This window comes from Pseudopipra pipra, chromosome 6 (assembly GCF_036250125.1).
Source record: "Pseudopipra pipra isolate bDixPip1 chromosome 6, bDixPip1.hap1, whole genome shotgun sequence".
Lineage (NCBI taxonomy): Eukaryota > Metazoa > Chordata > Aves > Passeriformes > Pipridae > Pseudopipra > Pseudopipra pipra.
The window spans coordinates 15,044,077-15,058,888 of record NC_087554.1 but is presented as its reverse complement, the minus strand read 5'-3'; the positions used below and the strand labels follow the sequence as shown (position 1 = coordinate 15,058,888).

General features: G+C 40.1%; 1 protein-coding gene across 1 annotated transcript in view; it reads left to right on the top strand.

Annotated features, from left to right (window-relative positions):
- SERGEF (secretion regulating guanine nucleotide exchange factor) overlaps nucleotides 1-14,812 on the top strand; it is a 149,879-nt gene that overhangs the window by 71,603 nt on the left and 63,464 nt on the right. Inside the window, 1 exon segment of the mRNA XM_064657486.1 lies at nucleotides 13,853-13,889. Within this exon segment, the coding sequence (XP_064513556.1) occupies nucleotides 13,853-13,889 (37 nt within the window).

The window sequence follows — 14,812 nt, the reverse complement described above, 5'->3', positions numbered from 1 at the left end:
TGTATTATTTAACTAATATTTTATAAATTTAAAGGAATTGTGAAGGGATTTCTGATCACTATATTTCACAGTGACTCTATAGATGTATTTAAGAATGTGTTCCTGTCTCCAGGAATTATTTTAAAGTATTGATTCCTTTTTGCAATGAGTATATGGTACTGTTCATAAAATGTTATTTGAAAAATTGTCTTGTCTGTCTTGATGATTCCTTCGTGCTGTTACAGAGCCACCCTGTGAGAGCAAAAAGAAAAATATGCTTTAACAGTAGGAGGATGGGAGCCTGACTTCCTTGCGTGTGGGAATGTTGTAATCTTTCTGAGCAGGAAGAAGATAGATGAATTAATGCAGGAAGTCACCGACAATATCTCTGCCTTCCTCACCTTGGTTAGGTTAGCCAACTCCCTTGTAGTCTATATCAAAGAACAAAATGCTCTCCTTTAAGTCATGATGCAACAAAATATTTCAGAATGAAACCTTAGGGGAAAAGTCATGATTGCAATATCAAAGTCCATTGTTAAGCTTTATTTAGGAAGAATCAAGTAGACTCATAGGATTAAAAGGGGCATTTTATGTTAAAAACCTGTTTATCAGTCATTAACAAGTTGGAAATATGAGGTCTTAAGGGTATCCAACAGATGGGAAATCCTCTCTGCTCTCCTGAAACAAAACATAATATAAGGCACTGGGTGCAGCCACCACAACACAGAATGACCAGCTTCATCTAATAGGGGTAGGAAAAGAGCTGTGATACTGTATGTGAGTTTGCTCTCAAACAAATAGAGATTATGTACTGTCAGTACTAAAACTTCTTAAATATGTCTATTGGCAAAACATCCAACCCTGGCAAGGCAAATTTTATGTTAGTAATATTTTCTATTTTGAATTTGGGGGAAAAAGCAGAAATCTCATCATAAAGTGATGAGATTCCCTTTTCCATACCAGCGTTTTTGCGGCATCTAGAGGTAGAATTTTAAAAATCACAGCTGATGCCTTTTCAGAGTTTTAGGAGAGATGGCCCAGGTGCTGTATAGGTTGTTGATGCTGATAATTTTTTTCCAGAATGCACAGTAAGTTTCAGAAGATTGGTTGAAAGACAATGCCCTGCCAGTATTTTAAAGGACTGGACAAAATGACTCAAATAATTTTATGCCTGTCAGCCTGGTGTTTGCCTTAGCCAAATAATGGTGTGGCTAACATGAATTTTGATCAATAAAGGTTTAAAGGATGATGATATAGTTGCTTGCAGTGAGTATGTGACTATGGAAAATATATCTTGTCAGACTAATGCAATACCTAGTTTTTATAAGATAAAAGTTTGATAAATATGTCAATGTCAAATGTAGCTGTAATATACTTGAATTTTTTGTTGGGCAGTTGCCTAGACAGTGTGTGGCATTCTGATCAGGAAATGATATAAATACATAATTACAATAACAACAACTAAAAAAATGAAAAAGCCATTAGAAATTACAAACTGACTATGAAAGGTCCTAGAAATATCACTGTAAATTGAAGTCTTTATGAAATATATGTGTTTCTAGTGAAACCACTAGTATTAAAAAAAATTATCTGGACTGTTTGTCTACTTTAGGACTAAACTAGTCTAATTTCTTGCTTTTGGGGTTGCTGTTACATGTTGAATGGATATTTCTGGTGGATCATCCACAGTGATGCTAGATAGTTCCCCTGAGATGTTCTGACTAATTTAGAATCTGTCTGTATATGTGAACAGTAAATGATTCTTTTTGGTATCCAGAAAGATTTATTATGCTGTACCTGACCACGGTAAATTTTGTCTGTCTCAGTCTTGCCCATTTATCAGTTTTTATTAGCTTCTTCTGGAGTTTTGATTCAAGAACTCTGCAATGTAGATTCATTTAGAAGCTTTGCTATCCATCCTGTTTTCTTTACAGGAAATGAAGTAAGAGAAGTAAGGAGAGGGGACAACAGAACTGCTATTTCTGATCTTCCAGAGGGCAGACATTTGCCTGTTTAGGAACCTGGTTGACATTGTCCCTTGAGAGGCAGTCCTGAAGGGCAGAGGAGTCAAAAAGGCTGGACGCTGTTCGATAAGGAAATCCTAAAGGTGCAGGAGCAGGCTGTCCCTCTATGCTGAAAGACAAGCTGGTGAAAGAAGCTCAGCCTGGCTGAACAGAGAGCTTTGGCTGGAATTCAGGAAAAAAAGGTGAGTTTATCACCTCTGGAAGAAGGGGCAGGCATCTCGGGAGGACTACAGGGATGTTATGAGGTTATACAGGGAGAAAAATAGAAGGGCCAAAGCCCAGCTAGAACCTGGCCAGTGCCATGAAAGGCAGTAAAAAAATCTTTCTGTAAATACATTAGCAACAAAAGGAGGGCTAAGGAGAATCTCCATCCTTTATTGGATGGGGGGGGAAACATAGTGACAAAGGATGAGGAAAAGGGTGAGCTACATAATGCCTTCTTTGCCACAATCTTTAATAGTAAGACCAGTTGTTCTCCGAGTACCAGTCCGTGAGCTGGAAGACAGGGAGCAGGGGCTGTGTGGGATCCAACCAAGGGTACTGAGGGAGCTCATGGAAGTGCTCATCGACCCACTTTCCATCATTTATCATCAGTCCTGGCTCACTGGGGAGGCCCCAGTTGACTGGAGGTTGGCAAATGTGATGTTGAGCTACAAGAGTGGTTGGAAGAAGGATCCAGTTAACTACAGGCCTGTCAGCCTGACCTCAGTGCCCGGGAAAGTCATGGAGCAGATCATCCCTGAGTGCCATCACATGGCATGTACAGGACAACCTGTACATGATCAGGAATGGGTTAATAAAAGGCTGGTCCTGCTTCACCTGCCTGATCCCCTTCTATGAAAAAGTGATCTGCTTTGTGGATGAGGGAAAGGTTGTGCATGTTGTCTACCTAGACTAGTAAAGCCTTTGACACAGTTTCTCACAGTGTTCTCCTGGAGCAGCTGGCAGACCATGGCTTGGACAGGTGTGCTCTTTGTTGGGTAAAAAACTGTCTGGATGGTTGGGTCCAGAGAGTGGCAGGAAAGGGAATTGAATCCAGCTGGTGGCCAGTCCCAAGTGGTGTTCCCCAGGGCTCAGTACTGGAGCCAGTCCTGTTCAGTGTCTTTATCAATGACCTGGACAAGGGGATTGAGGTCAATTTGCAGACAACAACAAGTTGGATGGGAGTGTTGATCAGCTGGAGGCCAGGAAGGCTCCCCAGAGGTACCTGGACAGGCTCGATTGATGGGCCAAGGCCAATTGGATGAGGTTCAACAGGGCTCAGTTGCTGCCCTCGGGTCACAACAATGCCATACAAGAGTACAGGCTTGGGTAAGAGTGGATGGAAAGCTGCCTGGTGGAAAAGGACCTGGGGTTGCTGATAAACAGCTAGCTGAACATGAGTCAGCAGTGTGCCCATGTGGCCAAGGCCAATGATATCTTGACCTGTATCAGCAATCTTGTGGCCGGCAGGACTAGGGCAGTGATCATCCTGCTGTACTTGGCACTGGTGAGGCTGCACCTTGAATCCTGTGTTCAGTTTTGGGCCCCTCACTGCAAAAAAGACATTGAGGACATTCTCTGGAGCGAGTCCAGAGAAGGGCAACGAAGCTGTGAAAGGACGGGAGAATAAGTCCAGTGAGGAGCGGCCGAGGGAGCTGGGCTTGTTTAGCCTGGAGAAAAGGAGGCTCAGGGGGGACCTTTTTGCTCTCTACAACTACCTGAAGGGGGGTTGTAATGCGGTGTGGGTTGGTCTCTTCTGCCATATCTCAAGTGAAAAAATGAGAAGAAATGGCCTCAAGTTGCATCAGGGAGTTTAGATTGGATATTAGGAAGAAATTCTTCACCGAAGGGGTTGTCAAGCATGGGAATAGGCTGCCCCTGGAAGTGGTTGAGTTGCCATTCTTGGATGTATGTAAAAGCTGTGTAGATGTGGCACTTAGGGACATGTTTTAGTGGTGGACTTGGCAGTGCTGGATTAATGGTTGGACTCAATGTTCTCAAACATCTTTTCCAAACTAAATAATTCTATGATTCTATAATTTAGCTGTTCAATAAAAATGCCTTTTTATCAGCTGCGTAGAGTCACTTCAGACAGTTTTTCCCCCCCTAATTCTTCCATCGTGTCTAGCATTAAGGCTCAGTCTCTGTTTGAGTCCTTGCAAATGGTGTCCCTATTTATTCAAAAGAGCTTTTCTGTTCATTTTTGCATTGGACTCTTAGCAAGTTCACATTTTATTTATTTCCAGCAAGCTTGCTGTAGGGAGCTGTGCTGTTAGTAAGTGCTACAGAAACAGAGAATCCAACACTGAAGAGTAGAGTTACATGATACCCTAAAGGCATAAACACCATTTATTTGGAGAGGTAAAGGAGCAGACAGTCAGCAAAATTCATGGCTTTATGTTTTTGTACAAGACTATGGAAACTGCATGCCTGCAGCTCTTCTGGAGAGTAAATGAACCAAGAAAATTCTGTCCTCAAGTTGAGGTAGTTGGTGTATGAAAAATGTTTTTGTTTTCCTCTGTTGTTTATTTTGTCATATTTTAGGAGAAGTTCTTAATGTGCTAGTGGGTTTTTTTTGACTACAAGTTAAGTTGATAACATTTTTATTTTTACATGCATATATGTGGGGGAGGGAGAGGTCAGTGAGTGTCATGCTGGAAATCAGGCAAAGATTTGCATTCTTGCTGATGGTTATCTTAATATTTCCCAGTGGCATTGGGTCCAATGAGGGACACTTCTAAAGATATTACGCAGTAGTGGTTCTATACTTTGAATAACCTGCTTATTCCTTTCAAATAACATAAAATATTTTGGAAATTAAGTAGGTTTTTTTCAGTGTCACTGTATATATGTACTGCCAGTTTATGCAAGCAGCAGTATGCACTAAGGTCAGCAGGGCTAGCAGAGAAATGAGCAGTCAATCCAACTGTGCACGAGAGCTTCCTTGAACATTTAGTAATTTCTCTGAAAATTAGTCTTCCCACATCCCAGTGTTGAGGTTGAAGAACTGAGATGTTTTAAATTGTATCATAAGTTTGGATTTATTGCTTTATTGCAGAAGCAAAAAAGCCTCTGCGCTGTAAAATAAGAGAAGGATTCCATAATGACATCAATGGCACTATTCTTTTGATAATACTGTCAGGTGTTTGGGATGCAATTTTTAATGAAGGATGGTGTGGGTGAAAACCATGTAAAAGAAGAAAATACTATAAGGAGGTTCAAAAAACCTTCCTATGGTTGAAAAAGAAGGGTTATGGAGGGTCAGTGACATCAGACCTGACATCGATGGGACCAAGTTCCCTCTGGGCAGCACGGCTGGACAGGGCTAATGAAGTGGTGGCTGTTGTCCTGAGGTAGGATGGCCTCAGCCATGACCACACTGCCAGCACTTATCTCCTTTAAGAGGGTCTTCTAGGGACACTGTCTGCCTCTTCACAGCATGCAGTTAGAATACCCCGACAGTCAGTTGTTTGAGGGTATGAATTTTACAAGAAGTGCTATTTTTCTTTTGAGTTCAAAAAAAAAAAAAAAATGAAGGCTTTGTGCTATTGTGTAATCTTGCAGGCTGTGTATCCTGAGTTCACTGCAGTATGTTTGTTATGGAGAGGAACTGTAGCGACATCGCTTGCAGTAACAGCACAGTTAGGGGAGAGCTGAGTTCCTGGGGAGAGCTCAGTTCCCACGATATGCACATTTGATTGCTCTCTGATTCTCCCCAGCTTCACTGAATATTCCAGAAAATATTCCAAATGCATTAAAAGTGATGGTCTGTTTTGCCATAAGGAAAGAGATTTGAAGCCCAGATGCTGTTGAAAAGCTTAAAAAAGCAGTTATATGTCCACAAAAGGAGCTTGGAAGTAGTTGTTTAAATGGAATTCAGTGTTTTGCCACCAGATAATACTTGCTGTCATGATTTTATTCCAAGCCTATAAAATGATTGATAATGTGTACTTAGACAGAATGTTTGTCTGCAATCATTGTTTAACAGAACCATTTCATTAAGTTCAGAGTACTAGAAATTAGCACATTCAGATAGGTAATGATGACATTTATATGCTATAGTGAACTTTTGTCTTTTTGCTGTTTGCATGTACAAAAACATAGAAAGAAAAGACATATACCAAGTGAGTTTTTTGCAAGCTACAAGCTACAGTTCTTGACCTGAAAACATCAGAATAATCATAAGGATGTGTGTGTTGATGGTACAGTCAAATCCCTGTATAAAGAGATTTTGAAACTCTGTGTTTCTATGGTCTTGGTTTGTTTAATTTCTTCTGTCAAAATGGTGTTCGTGTCCTCAGATAAAGAGCAAACTAGCCGAAGTCCCCAAAGCAAACCTAAATAGATTGTAAGGTATTCATCTTAGTGCCTCTCATTCAACTTAGGAGAGATAGGCACTGGGACTGTAAGGAGCTGGGAATTGTGCATGAAACAGTCTAAATCAAAATAATTCTGAGAGAAATGGTGAAGAAGTTCCCTTGAGTAAAGCTGTGCATCTGCTGAAGACCACATTCCGCTAGTTCATATCTGGATGTGGATAGAGAGATCTGTGATGTTAGTGAGGATTTTGGCCTTGTGGGATTTGCGCCGCACAGTCATGGGGTTGGGAGTATGAACACATTACCAGTCAGGGCTGCTGTGATGAATGATGTCTTTATCAATCAGAAGGGATACTTAGTCTTAATTTTCACAACATAATAAAGACTGAATGGACATCTTGTTACAGGAAAGAAACTGGAATTGAATGACCATTTCATCATTTTCAAAATGATGAAAGGACAGACAAAAATTGATTTGGGACTGAAGTCTTGATTACAAAACTGGAAAATTTTTACAGACAGGTGAGGCTGAGTGATATATAAAAGTGGCAGAGCTTGATTTTCCCGGAATGAGAGGTGCTAATGCTTTCTGAACCCCAAGGAAGTAAGAGAACTGCCTGAAGAAGGATACAAGAACTAATTGGAAAATCTTCAGGCAATGGAGAAGAGCAAGCTGACCTTGCTAACTTGTGAAGATTTTTATCACTCTTGTCTTGGCTATATTCTGGTCATTCTACTAAAACCTAATACCACTGAGTGTTCTTACTGAGATCTTAGCAACTTTTGTATTGTCCTGGAGTCATCTAAAGATGAGGGGTTTTTTTGTTGGTGGACACAGGTCTTACTTCATGTTGACATCTCAATCCATCCATCCTCAGTCTGAGGCAAACAGTGCATATTTCATTTTTTTGATGTGACCACAGTGTGTCCAGTTTTTCAATGTCACCACACTTGCCTTCAAGCAGATTTAGTGGGTTCATGTGGGTTACTGTGATGTAAACCTTCCATGAAAATGCTGACTGCTTTAACAACTAGCTTTTCTTTCCTTCTTTTATTTTCATCTCCCATTTCTGATCTCTTGAGATTGTGGTGTTTCCTACCCAATACTAAAGATTAATTGTTTTTTGGCATGTGGTTTTGTTTTGGCTGGTTGGAGTGTTTTGTTTGTTTGTGAGGTTTTTTTGTTTTGTTTTGTTTTAATTGGTGGTTGGTTGGTGGTTTGGTTTTTTCCTGTGTTGTTGTTTATAGGGAGTTTTGTGTGGTTTGGTTTGGTTTGGTTTTGTGGTTTTTTGTTTGGTTGGGTTTTTTGTTTGTTTGTGGTTTTGTTTTGTTTTTTTTTTTTTTTTGCTTTGACCTAACAACTGTTTCCATCTTCTGCAAGCACTTGAGACCCAAGCTGCACCAACTAAATTGCAGAAGTGCAACTTCACCCTGTTAGCCACAAAAAGCTGTTCCTGGAAGTGTAGTGCTCAGTGAGTCAGTGGATAGCAGAGCAGTGTCATAGATAGCATTGTGTGGTTGGCGTCATAGAGTAGGAATGTGTGCAGAGACTTACATAGATATAGATATATATACATCACTTGTGGCATGGAGAGTGTAAAGGCAAGCTCTTGGGGTTGGCCAATTGGCAGGGCAGGAAATTGAGTCATGGGAGACAGGACTGGGAAATGGTGGGTGGAGAAACAAGGGAAATGCTGCTTGGGGAGAAAGCATTTTGTGCCTTGTGCTGCAAGTGACGCAGGCTTGGAATTAGTTTCAGGCAGGGAGGGCATAGATCATAACTCTAGAAGCTACAGAGTGCTATAAAATCTTTCTTTGAGAGCTTACTGCATCCTGGCAATGTCTTAATGCTTCTTCTCTTCCTCCATGCTTGCTAAGGTCCACTTACATGGCACATTAGCTTTTGTTCAGGTGTGTCTTAAAAAGGAATGTTTTCTTCCAGAACTTAGTGCACAGGCTTCAGTTTAAAATCTGTTGTGAATTTTCTTGTTGGAGTGGAAGTCAAATTGTATACAAACTAAAGAGCAAATCACACAAGATAAAAAAAAATCTGCCTTAAGTAAAAGATTAGGTTATTAGACTGATGAAAAATGGAAAATGTCTTATGAGCTATAAGGACACTTGCCCTCTTACTTTTCACCTGCTACAGCCAACAGCTAGGAACATGTTTTGCATTAAACTAAACTTAGTCTTGCACTCGCCAAGGAATGTGAATAGGTTAGCAAGCTGCTTTCTTATCAATCAGGAGTCAAATGATCCAGAAGAGGAACACAGAGTTCCTAGTAAAGGATCATTGGAAGCAGGACAGCTTTGCTAATTAGATTCCTTTTACTTTATTTTATTTTATTTTTTCACATCAATAGAATTCTGCATACAAATGTAGTCAGACTGAGTATGTCAAACAGTACAAATTGTTGTTACGATACATTAATCAAGGGCATGGAAGAACAGCTCTGAGAAAGAAGATTCCCCTGTCTTATGTAAGTTTTGATCTGCAGTCTCTGGGTCACCTCGTCTCCTTCCATTAGGACTCTGATCTCAGAATGAATAAAATTTACCATCTTCTGGCCCTGGCAATTTCCTTACAGTGATATTTGTCAAAAGATTTGAGATACTGTGGCTAAAGTCCTGGATAAAAGTACTTACATGTTCACTCTTTTGCAAGTTTCCTTCCCTTTCCTTGCCCCCAGAAGAGCTATGCTTTGGTGCAATTAGAAAGTTAGAAATGGTAGTGACTAGAATCTGGATAAAACTTAAATGTCCTATCTTCATTCATCCTTAAAAATCGTTTTTGTACATTGCGCTCTCATCTCTACGAGGTCATGGAAGCCTCTGTAGCCTTTCATGTTTTGGGAAATAATTGCAACTGAAGGGAATTACTGTGCACTCACAGGGCAATCAAACAAAAATAAATGGCACTGAGATCCTTTTGTTGTTCTAGCTAAGCACTCTGATGTTTGGATGCTTGTGATTTTTGATTCTGCAATCCCTGCTGTGAGTGCAGCTCCCTGTGCCTCTTCCTTGCACCCCCTCCCCGTACTGTCCCTTCCCCTCTGCTGCAGCGTGGGACTGACTCCCATCTCTTTCCTGATGGGTTGCACAACAGATCCTCAGTTGGAGCCCTGGGAGTACAGAAAGAAAAGAAAGAATAGCCTTGTGATCAAGGTACTAACTTGAAACTTGGATTTTTATTCATTTTGTCAGACTTGTTTTGTTATAGTGTTCCAAAGTCCCTTAGGGGACGGCTGACAAAAGGTATTTTTGTCTCTTAATTACCGTTTGAAATCAATAGGAGACTATGTCTAAATATCCACATGAGTTTTATCCTGTGTGTGTTTGCTTACTGTCTCCAAAGGTGAGAGCAATAGTGTCTTACCTCATAGGACTGTGGGGGAAGCAAAACGAGGGATAGCTCTTCTTCAGAAAGATCTCTATCCCAGATAGAAGAGGGAGGTGCTCTGTATTTACCTTCATCTCTCCTCTGAACCTTCATCCCTGATAAACATCATCTTTAGTAGATAACCTTCTCTTCCTAACATGTATTTTCTTTAATATATTTATACACATACACACATATATATGGGAACAGTTATATAATATATACTAAATGTTATTTTATGACTTCATATAGTGTTTTTAAGATAGAAAATTTTTTTACTCTTAAATATTTTCCCTGTTTTGAATAACCCACTGATTTTACATTCAGTCAATTAATTTTTGTTTGGACTGGGCCATAAGCATATAGGCAGGCTGCAGAAAGATGCTGGTGTTTTGCCCAGAGTTCGTGGTTGCTGTGCTAAGGTCTTTCCTCACTGTCCATGCAGCTTATGTCTGTGATTGTGCTATTTATCATACTATTTATGATTCATAAAATGCTGGTCCCTTGGCTGCTTGTACCACATGTATTTAATCTGGATGGATGGATGGATCTGAACCACAACCATTGCTAGGTAGAAGACAGCTTGAAAGCACACAATTTAAGCGAAGAAACAAACAATTTATGTGTGGTTGAAAGAGCACAGATAATAAGGTAAATAAGTTCTGAGTAAAATGGTCCCTAAGCATTTTTTGCTAGCCTTATAGGTGTTTATCAAATGCTTTGAGACCGTTTATATAGAGATCACAGTATTCTTCACAACTCTTCTGAGATTTCCCTCCAAACTGAGAACTTTAGTATGAATTGTTTCTGTGTAGAGGGTCATGTTTCTTAAGCTCACAGAATGCTTCACTCAGCAGCAGTCTCTCTGATTTGTCTTTAAGATTAGTGATTTTTTTTTTCAATGAAAACATAATGTAAAATTATTGCCCAATTAGAAAGCATTATTATGTGTTTATAAGTATCCCTGAATGTACTTATCCACTGGAAGCATGCAGATGTCTGTTGGAATTTAATTTCTCTGCAGCACTTTGGGGGTGGGGACCAAAGAGAAGTAGCCAGAAAATTATGGTTGCTGCAGTAAATACCAGGCTTTTCCCAAGGACCTGCCCTGGCTACAGAGCTTATTACATCTAATGGAAGCATAAAACATCTGTTCAGCAATGCTGGTCTCTGGCTGGTCTGTCTTTGTATCAGCAAATCTGTCATTCTTAGCTGATTGCTGCCTACTGTGGGGAGTCATGGGGGGAAAAGAGGGTGTCACATTCTAAAGCTTATTGTAAAAAAGATGTTGTGAAATACCTGCAAGGCAGTGCTGTTCATTAAGCAGTGGCAACCTGGCTTTCCCTCTGTGGTGTGGTGTGGTCCCTCCTGAGCTCTGGAGTCATAGGTGTGCTGGCCAGCAGAAATCTTGTGGGTGGATGGTGTAGCTTGTAATAAGCAGCATGGATGGTGAATAAGGTGTTCCAGAAAGCTAACTTTAGAGTCCCCTGAGGGTGTTTTTTTATTTGGGAGTTCCTCCAAAGTCAGTCTGTGTTGTCAGTTGGTGAAACCCTGAGATAAGGCAGAGTTGTAGTGAACCTTGTGCTCTCAATCTAGCAAATTCTTCTCTAGAGCATAGAACTGCTGCTGGTACATGGCGTGTGGTGTCCTTCCTCTGGGCCATTGAAGGTGAATCCACTGCCTTCAGCAGTGATTTTGTTTGACTTCAATAATTTTTAGCAAAGCTGGCACTTCCACTGAGGTGGCTTTTACCCACCCAAAAGGGGTGAGGCAGCGCTACTCACTGATGCTTTGCAGTAGATTGTACCCCGTCAGCCCCAGAGCTGTAGCTAATGTGTTTGCACAGTGCATTGGCCACGAGTGGCTGCCATGGGGGCAGCTCCCCAGCACTGCCCAGTCTGTATGATGCAGGAATTCCTGGACTGGATTGATTGACTCCCTTACAACCTGATAGCTGGCTATTGGGTGGCTCTGAACAGTGGGCAGAGTAACAGCTGCATGAATAGCGTGCAAAGCTGTTTGAGATCACCAGCGTTCTTTTATCTGGCTTGCAGGCTCTGTAAATGCCTCTATTACATGTAGGAAGAAAATGCTTCTTCGTCAGGGAATGTTTTTTACAATCTAAATAACACCTTGTTTGTGTGGGGCTTTCTTTTTTCTTTTTTAATGTAGTGTTTCTGAAGCAGGTCCTGGCAGCATCAGTCACCAGCCTGAGCAGTTCTTTTGTGCCGATACTTTTGAATCTGTGCCTGTGTTAGTGTATTTCCCAGGGAAGTAGCCAAGATAGGATTATACACACCTCAGATAAAATTTATTTATTTTATTAGTGGCAGCTCCAGTATGTCCAGTTTTCAGCACTTGGTGAAGATGAGAATTTGCTCTTTTGCTAGAAAGGCTTTTCTTGTGTTTCCATGTGTGGATCTTGTTTCCATGGCATCAGCTTTTAAGCTTGAGAAGTACAGGTGAGAGCATTAGCTAGTAAATAGGCATTAGGAAACAGCCCAGCTCCTGTGTAAGGTTCTGTCTTGTGGTGAGGATAGTGATCTTGGATATGCTGATGATTTATGCATTTAACAGTCAGTATTTGGAGTTTCTCCTGTCTGCAATATTGTGGGATAAAAGACTTGATGCAATCCTGCTAGTGCCTCTTGCATTATGTTGCTTTTCCTGCTGCTCTGTCTTGATTTTTCTGAAGATGAGACCTTGTGTCCTGTGTCTTGAATTATTTTTTCTGTTTTAGCAAATGCTTTACTGTGCTGGCTGAGCACCCCTGTCCTAAAGAGTCTTTTTTGTCTTCCCTGCCAGTATTTTGTGGGGATGGCACTGCCCAGATATTTCCATGTCACGTTTGTGATGCGGGTGCGTTATGAGCAGTAGTGATTGAGGTGTTCATTTGTAACACAAGTGCTCAAACTAGTCTGTGTGTCAGTCTTTGGGTGTTTCTTCTCCAATAAATACTCAAGCACAGTAAACTGAGTACAAGATCTGTTTTATTAACTTCTGTGGTTTTATGTTTTGCAGCCATTGAGGTGATTATAGCTGTTTCTCTGGCCGTAAAAACTATAAAGTTATGCATGCACAAAATCATATAAAATTTTGATAGTGTGGACTTCTATTTTTCAATATAATTGAGCATATACATCTGTATTATATTTTACCATTGTAAATACACTTCAAGGAGAATGTGCCTATTAATTTTCTCCAGCTCAGTAGTAGGTGTAATGGGCAAGTAGGTGCAAGACAGTGAACAGGATACAGAATTTTGAGAGGGTTGCTTTTATTTCAATTAAAAACTTGAGGACACTCAGCAGAGTAACCTTGTGTAAAGTGATGTCTGTATTACATAAGACAATTATGCCAGCAGTGAGATTGAGAAAGAATTCAATGGGAAAGACAAGCCCTTGCAGTAGGACAGTGGGCTGCTCTTGGTGCTTGTGTTACCATCATCTGTGAAAAACTTAAAAAACCTCAGTGATACTACGTGATATGTGCTAAAGCAGTTTAAACATCAGACATGTTCACAGCAGCTGCAAAGAAAGACAAATACATTGACTATGAGTTTGCTTTGAGAAGAAGTTAATAACTGATTTCCATCATTAATGACCTAATAGAAGAGTTGAGTTCTATGGTAGCTTTTCTCCATGTTAGTCAAATGCCCAAAGGGATCATATTACTTCAGGTTTAGCACACTGAGCCTGTGTACTTTGAGCAGTTCTCCAGGGATCAGCTGGAAAAACTGTGGATAAGAGAAATGGAGATCTTCATCGCTCTCTTGAATCCCATCTGTCTCTATGGCTCTGAGCTTGCAAAGGCTTAATCTGCTTTTGCTTTATGCCTCTTGTTGGATCCAGTGAATGTTTTCAAGGGTGTGATGTTTTTGTAGAATTGTGACCAGTCTTACTTCAGAGGATTGAAATGTCAGTGGTGATGGTGACTGCATTTGGAAAAGAAAATGCCTCTATTAACAAAACAAACATACACTCCTGCCACTGAGCCCCTGAGGTTAGAAATGAAATTTCGTTTAAGAGTGACAGATCTTCAACCTTGATTTTGCATCCTACAAAGTGTAGTTGTTTGTTTCAGGTTAATTTTTAATTTCCTATCATAATTGTGGCTGTTTTCCTACTGGTGAGCAGGTTCTCATTTAGTCATATGTATTTCTTTTTCAGATTGCATGTGGCTCAGAGCATAATCTGGCAGTAGTTGGTAAGTAGCTTAATTTTATAACAAATCCTCTCACCTTTTTTCACTTTTAGTAGCACAAGATGAAAGAAAAACGTGCACATCAAACATACGGAGTGATTAAAGGCATTGTGTGCAGCTGAAAGGAGGAAAGTAACATATAGATATAGAGGAAGGAAGGAGAGAATCCAGTGACATAAGTGGTGATGATGAAAATGTGTCCTTATAGACCAGCCCCTGTAAGGAGAGAGAGGCTGATGGTTTTAACAGCAAAATGCATTTGCAAAGTAGTACAACCTTGTTGAGATTGGAGCCATTGCAACAATTCAAGCTGGAGATTCAGAATAGCATCTAAGCTGAAGCTGGTCAAAAGTATCTTTGTTTAATAAGACTAAAATTATTAACATGGAAATTTTCAGTGACAAAAAAAAATCCTGGGCCTTTTGTAGTTTGAAACTTGGAAAACCTTCAAAATGTCAATCAATGGTAGTCAGGTTTTTTAGTGCGTTTTAGTATAAAATGCAGCTGTTGTAATAGTGATGAAAGTACTAGAAAGCTAATGTCAGTGGAGAAATTGAATTTTGTGTACTGATTCCAGGAACAATCAGATCCTTGCTTTCGTGTGATGAGTTGATAACTGAAGTCTGAGATATGTTTGCTATTATTTAGAATTATTTGTTTAAGAAAATTTTTAACTGTAGATTTTCAAATGCTTTAAAAAAGGAGGTCAGCATAATTATCCCCATTAATAGTCAGGGCAAGACAGATGAAGAAAGGAATTCTATGCCAATCACAGCTGGAAATGAAACAGTCTTCTAAGTTTCAGTTCAGCACTCTATCCACATAGATATTTTTGATTGCCATGACTGATGTATTGAGTATTAAGTAAATAATTTCCTTAATTTTTTTTAAGTGTGGTATGACAGATGCAGAGAAAGCAGCTCTAT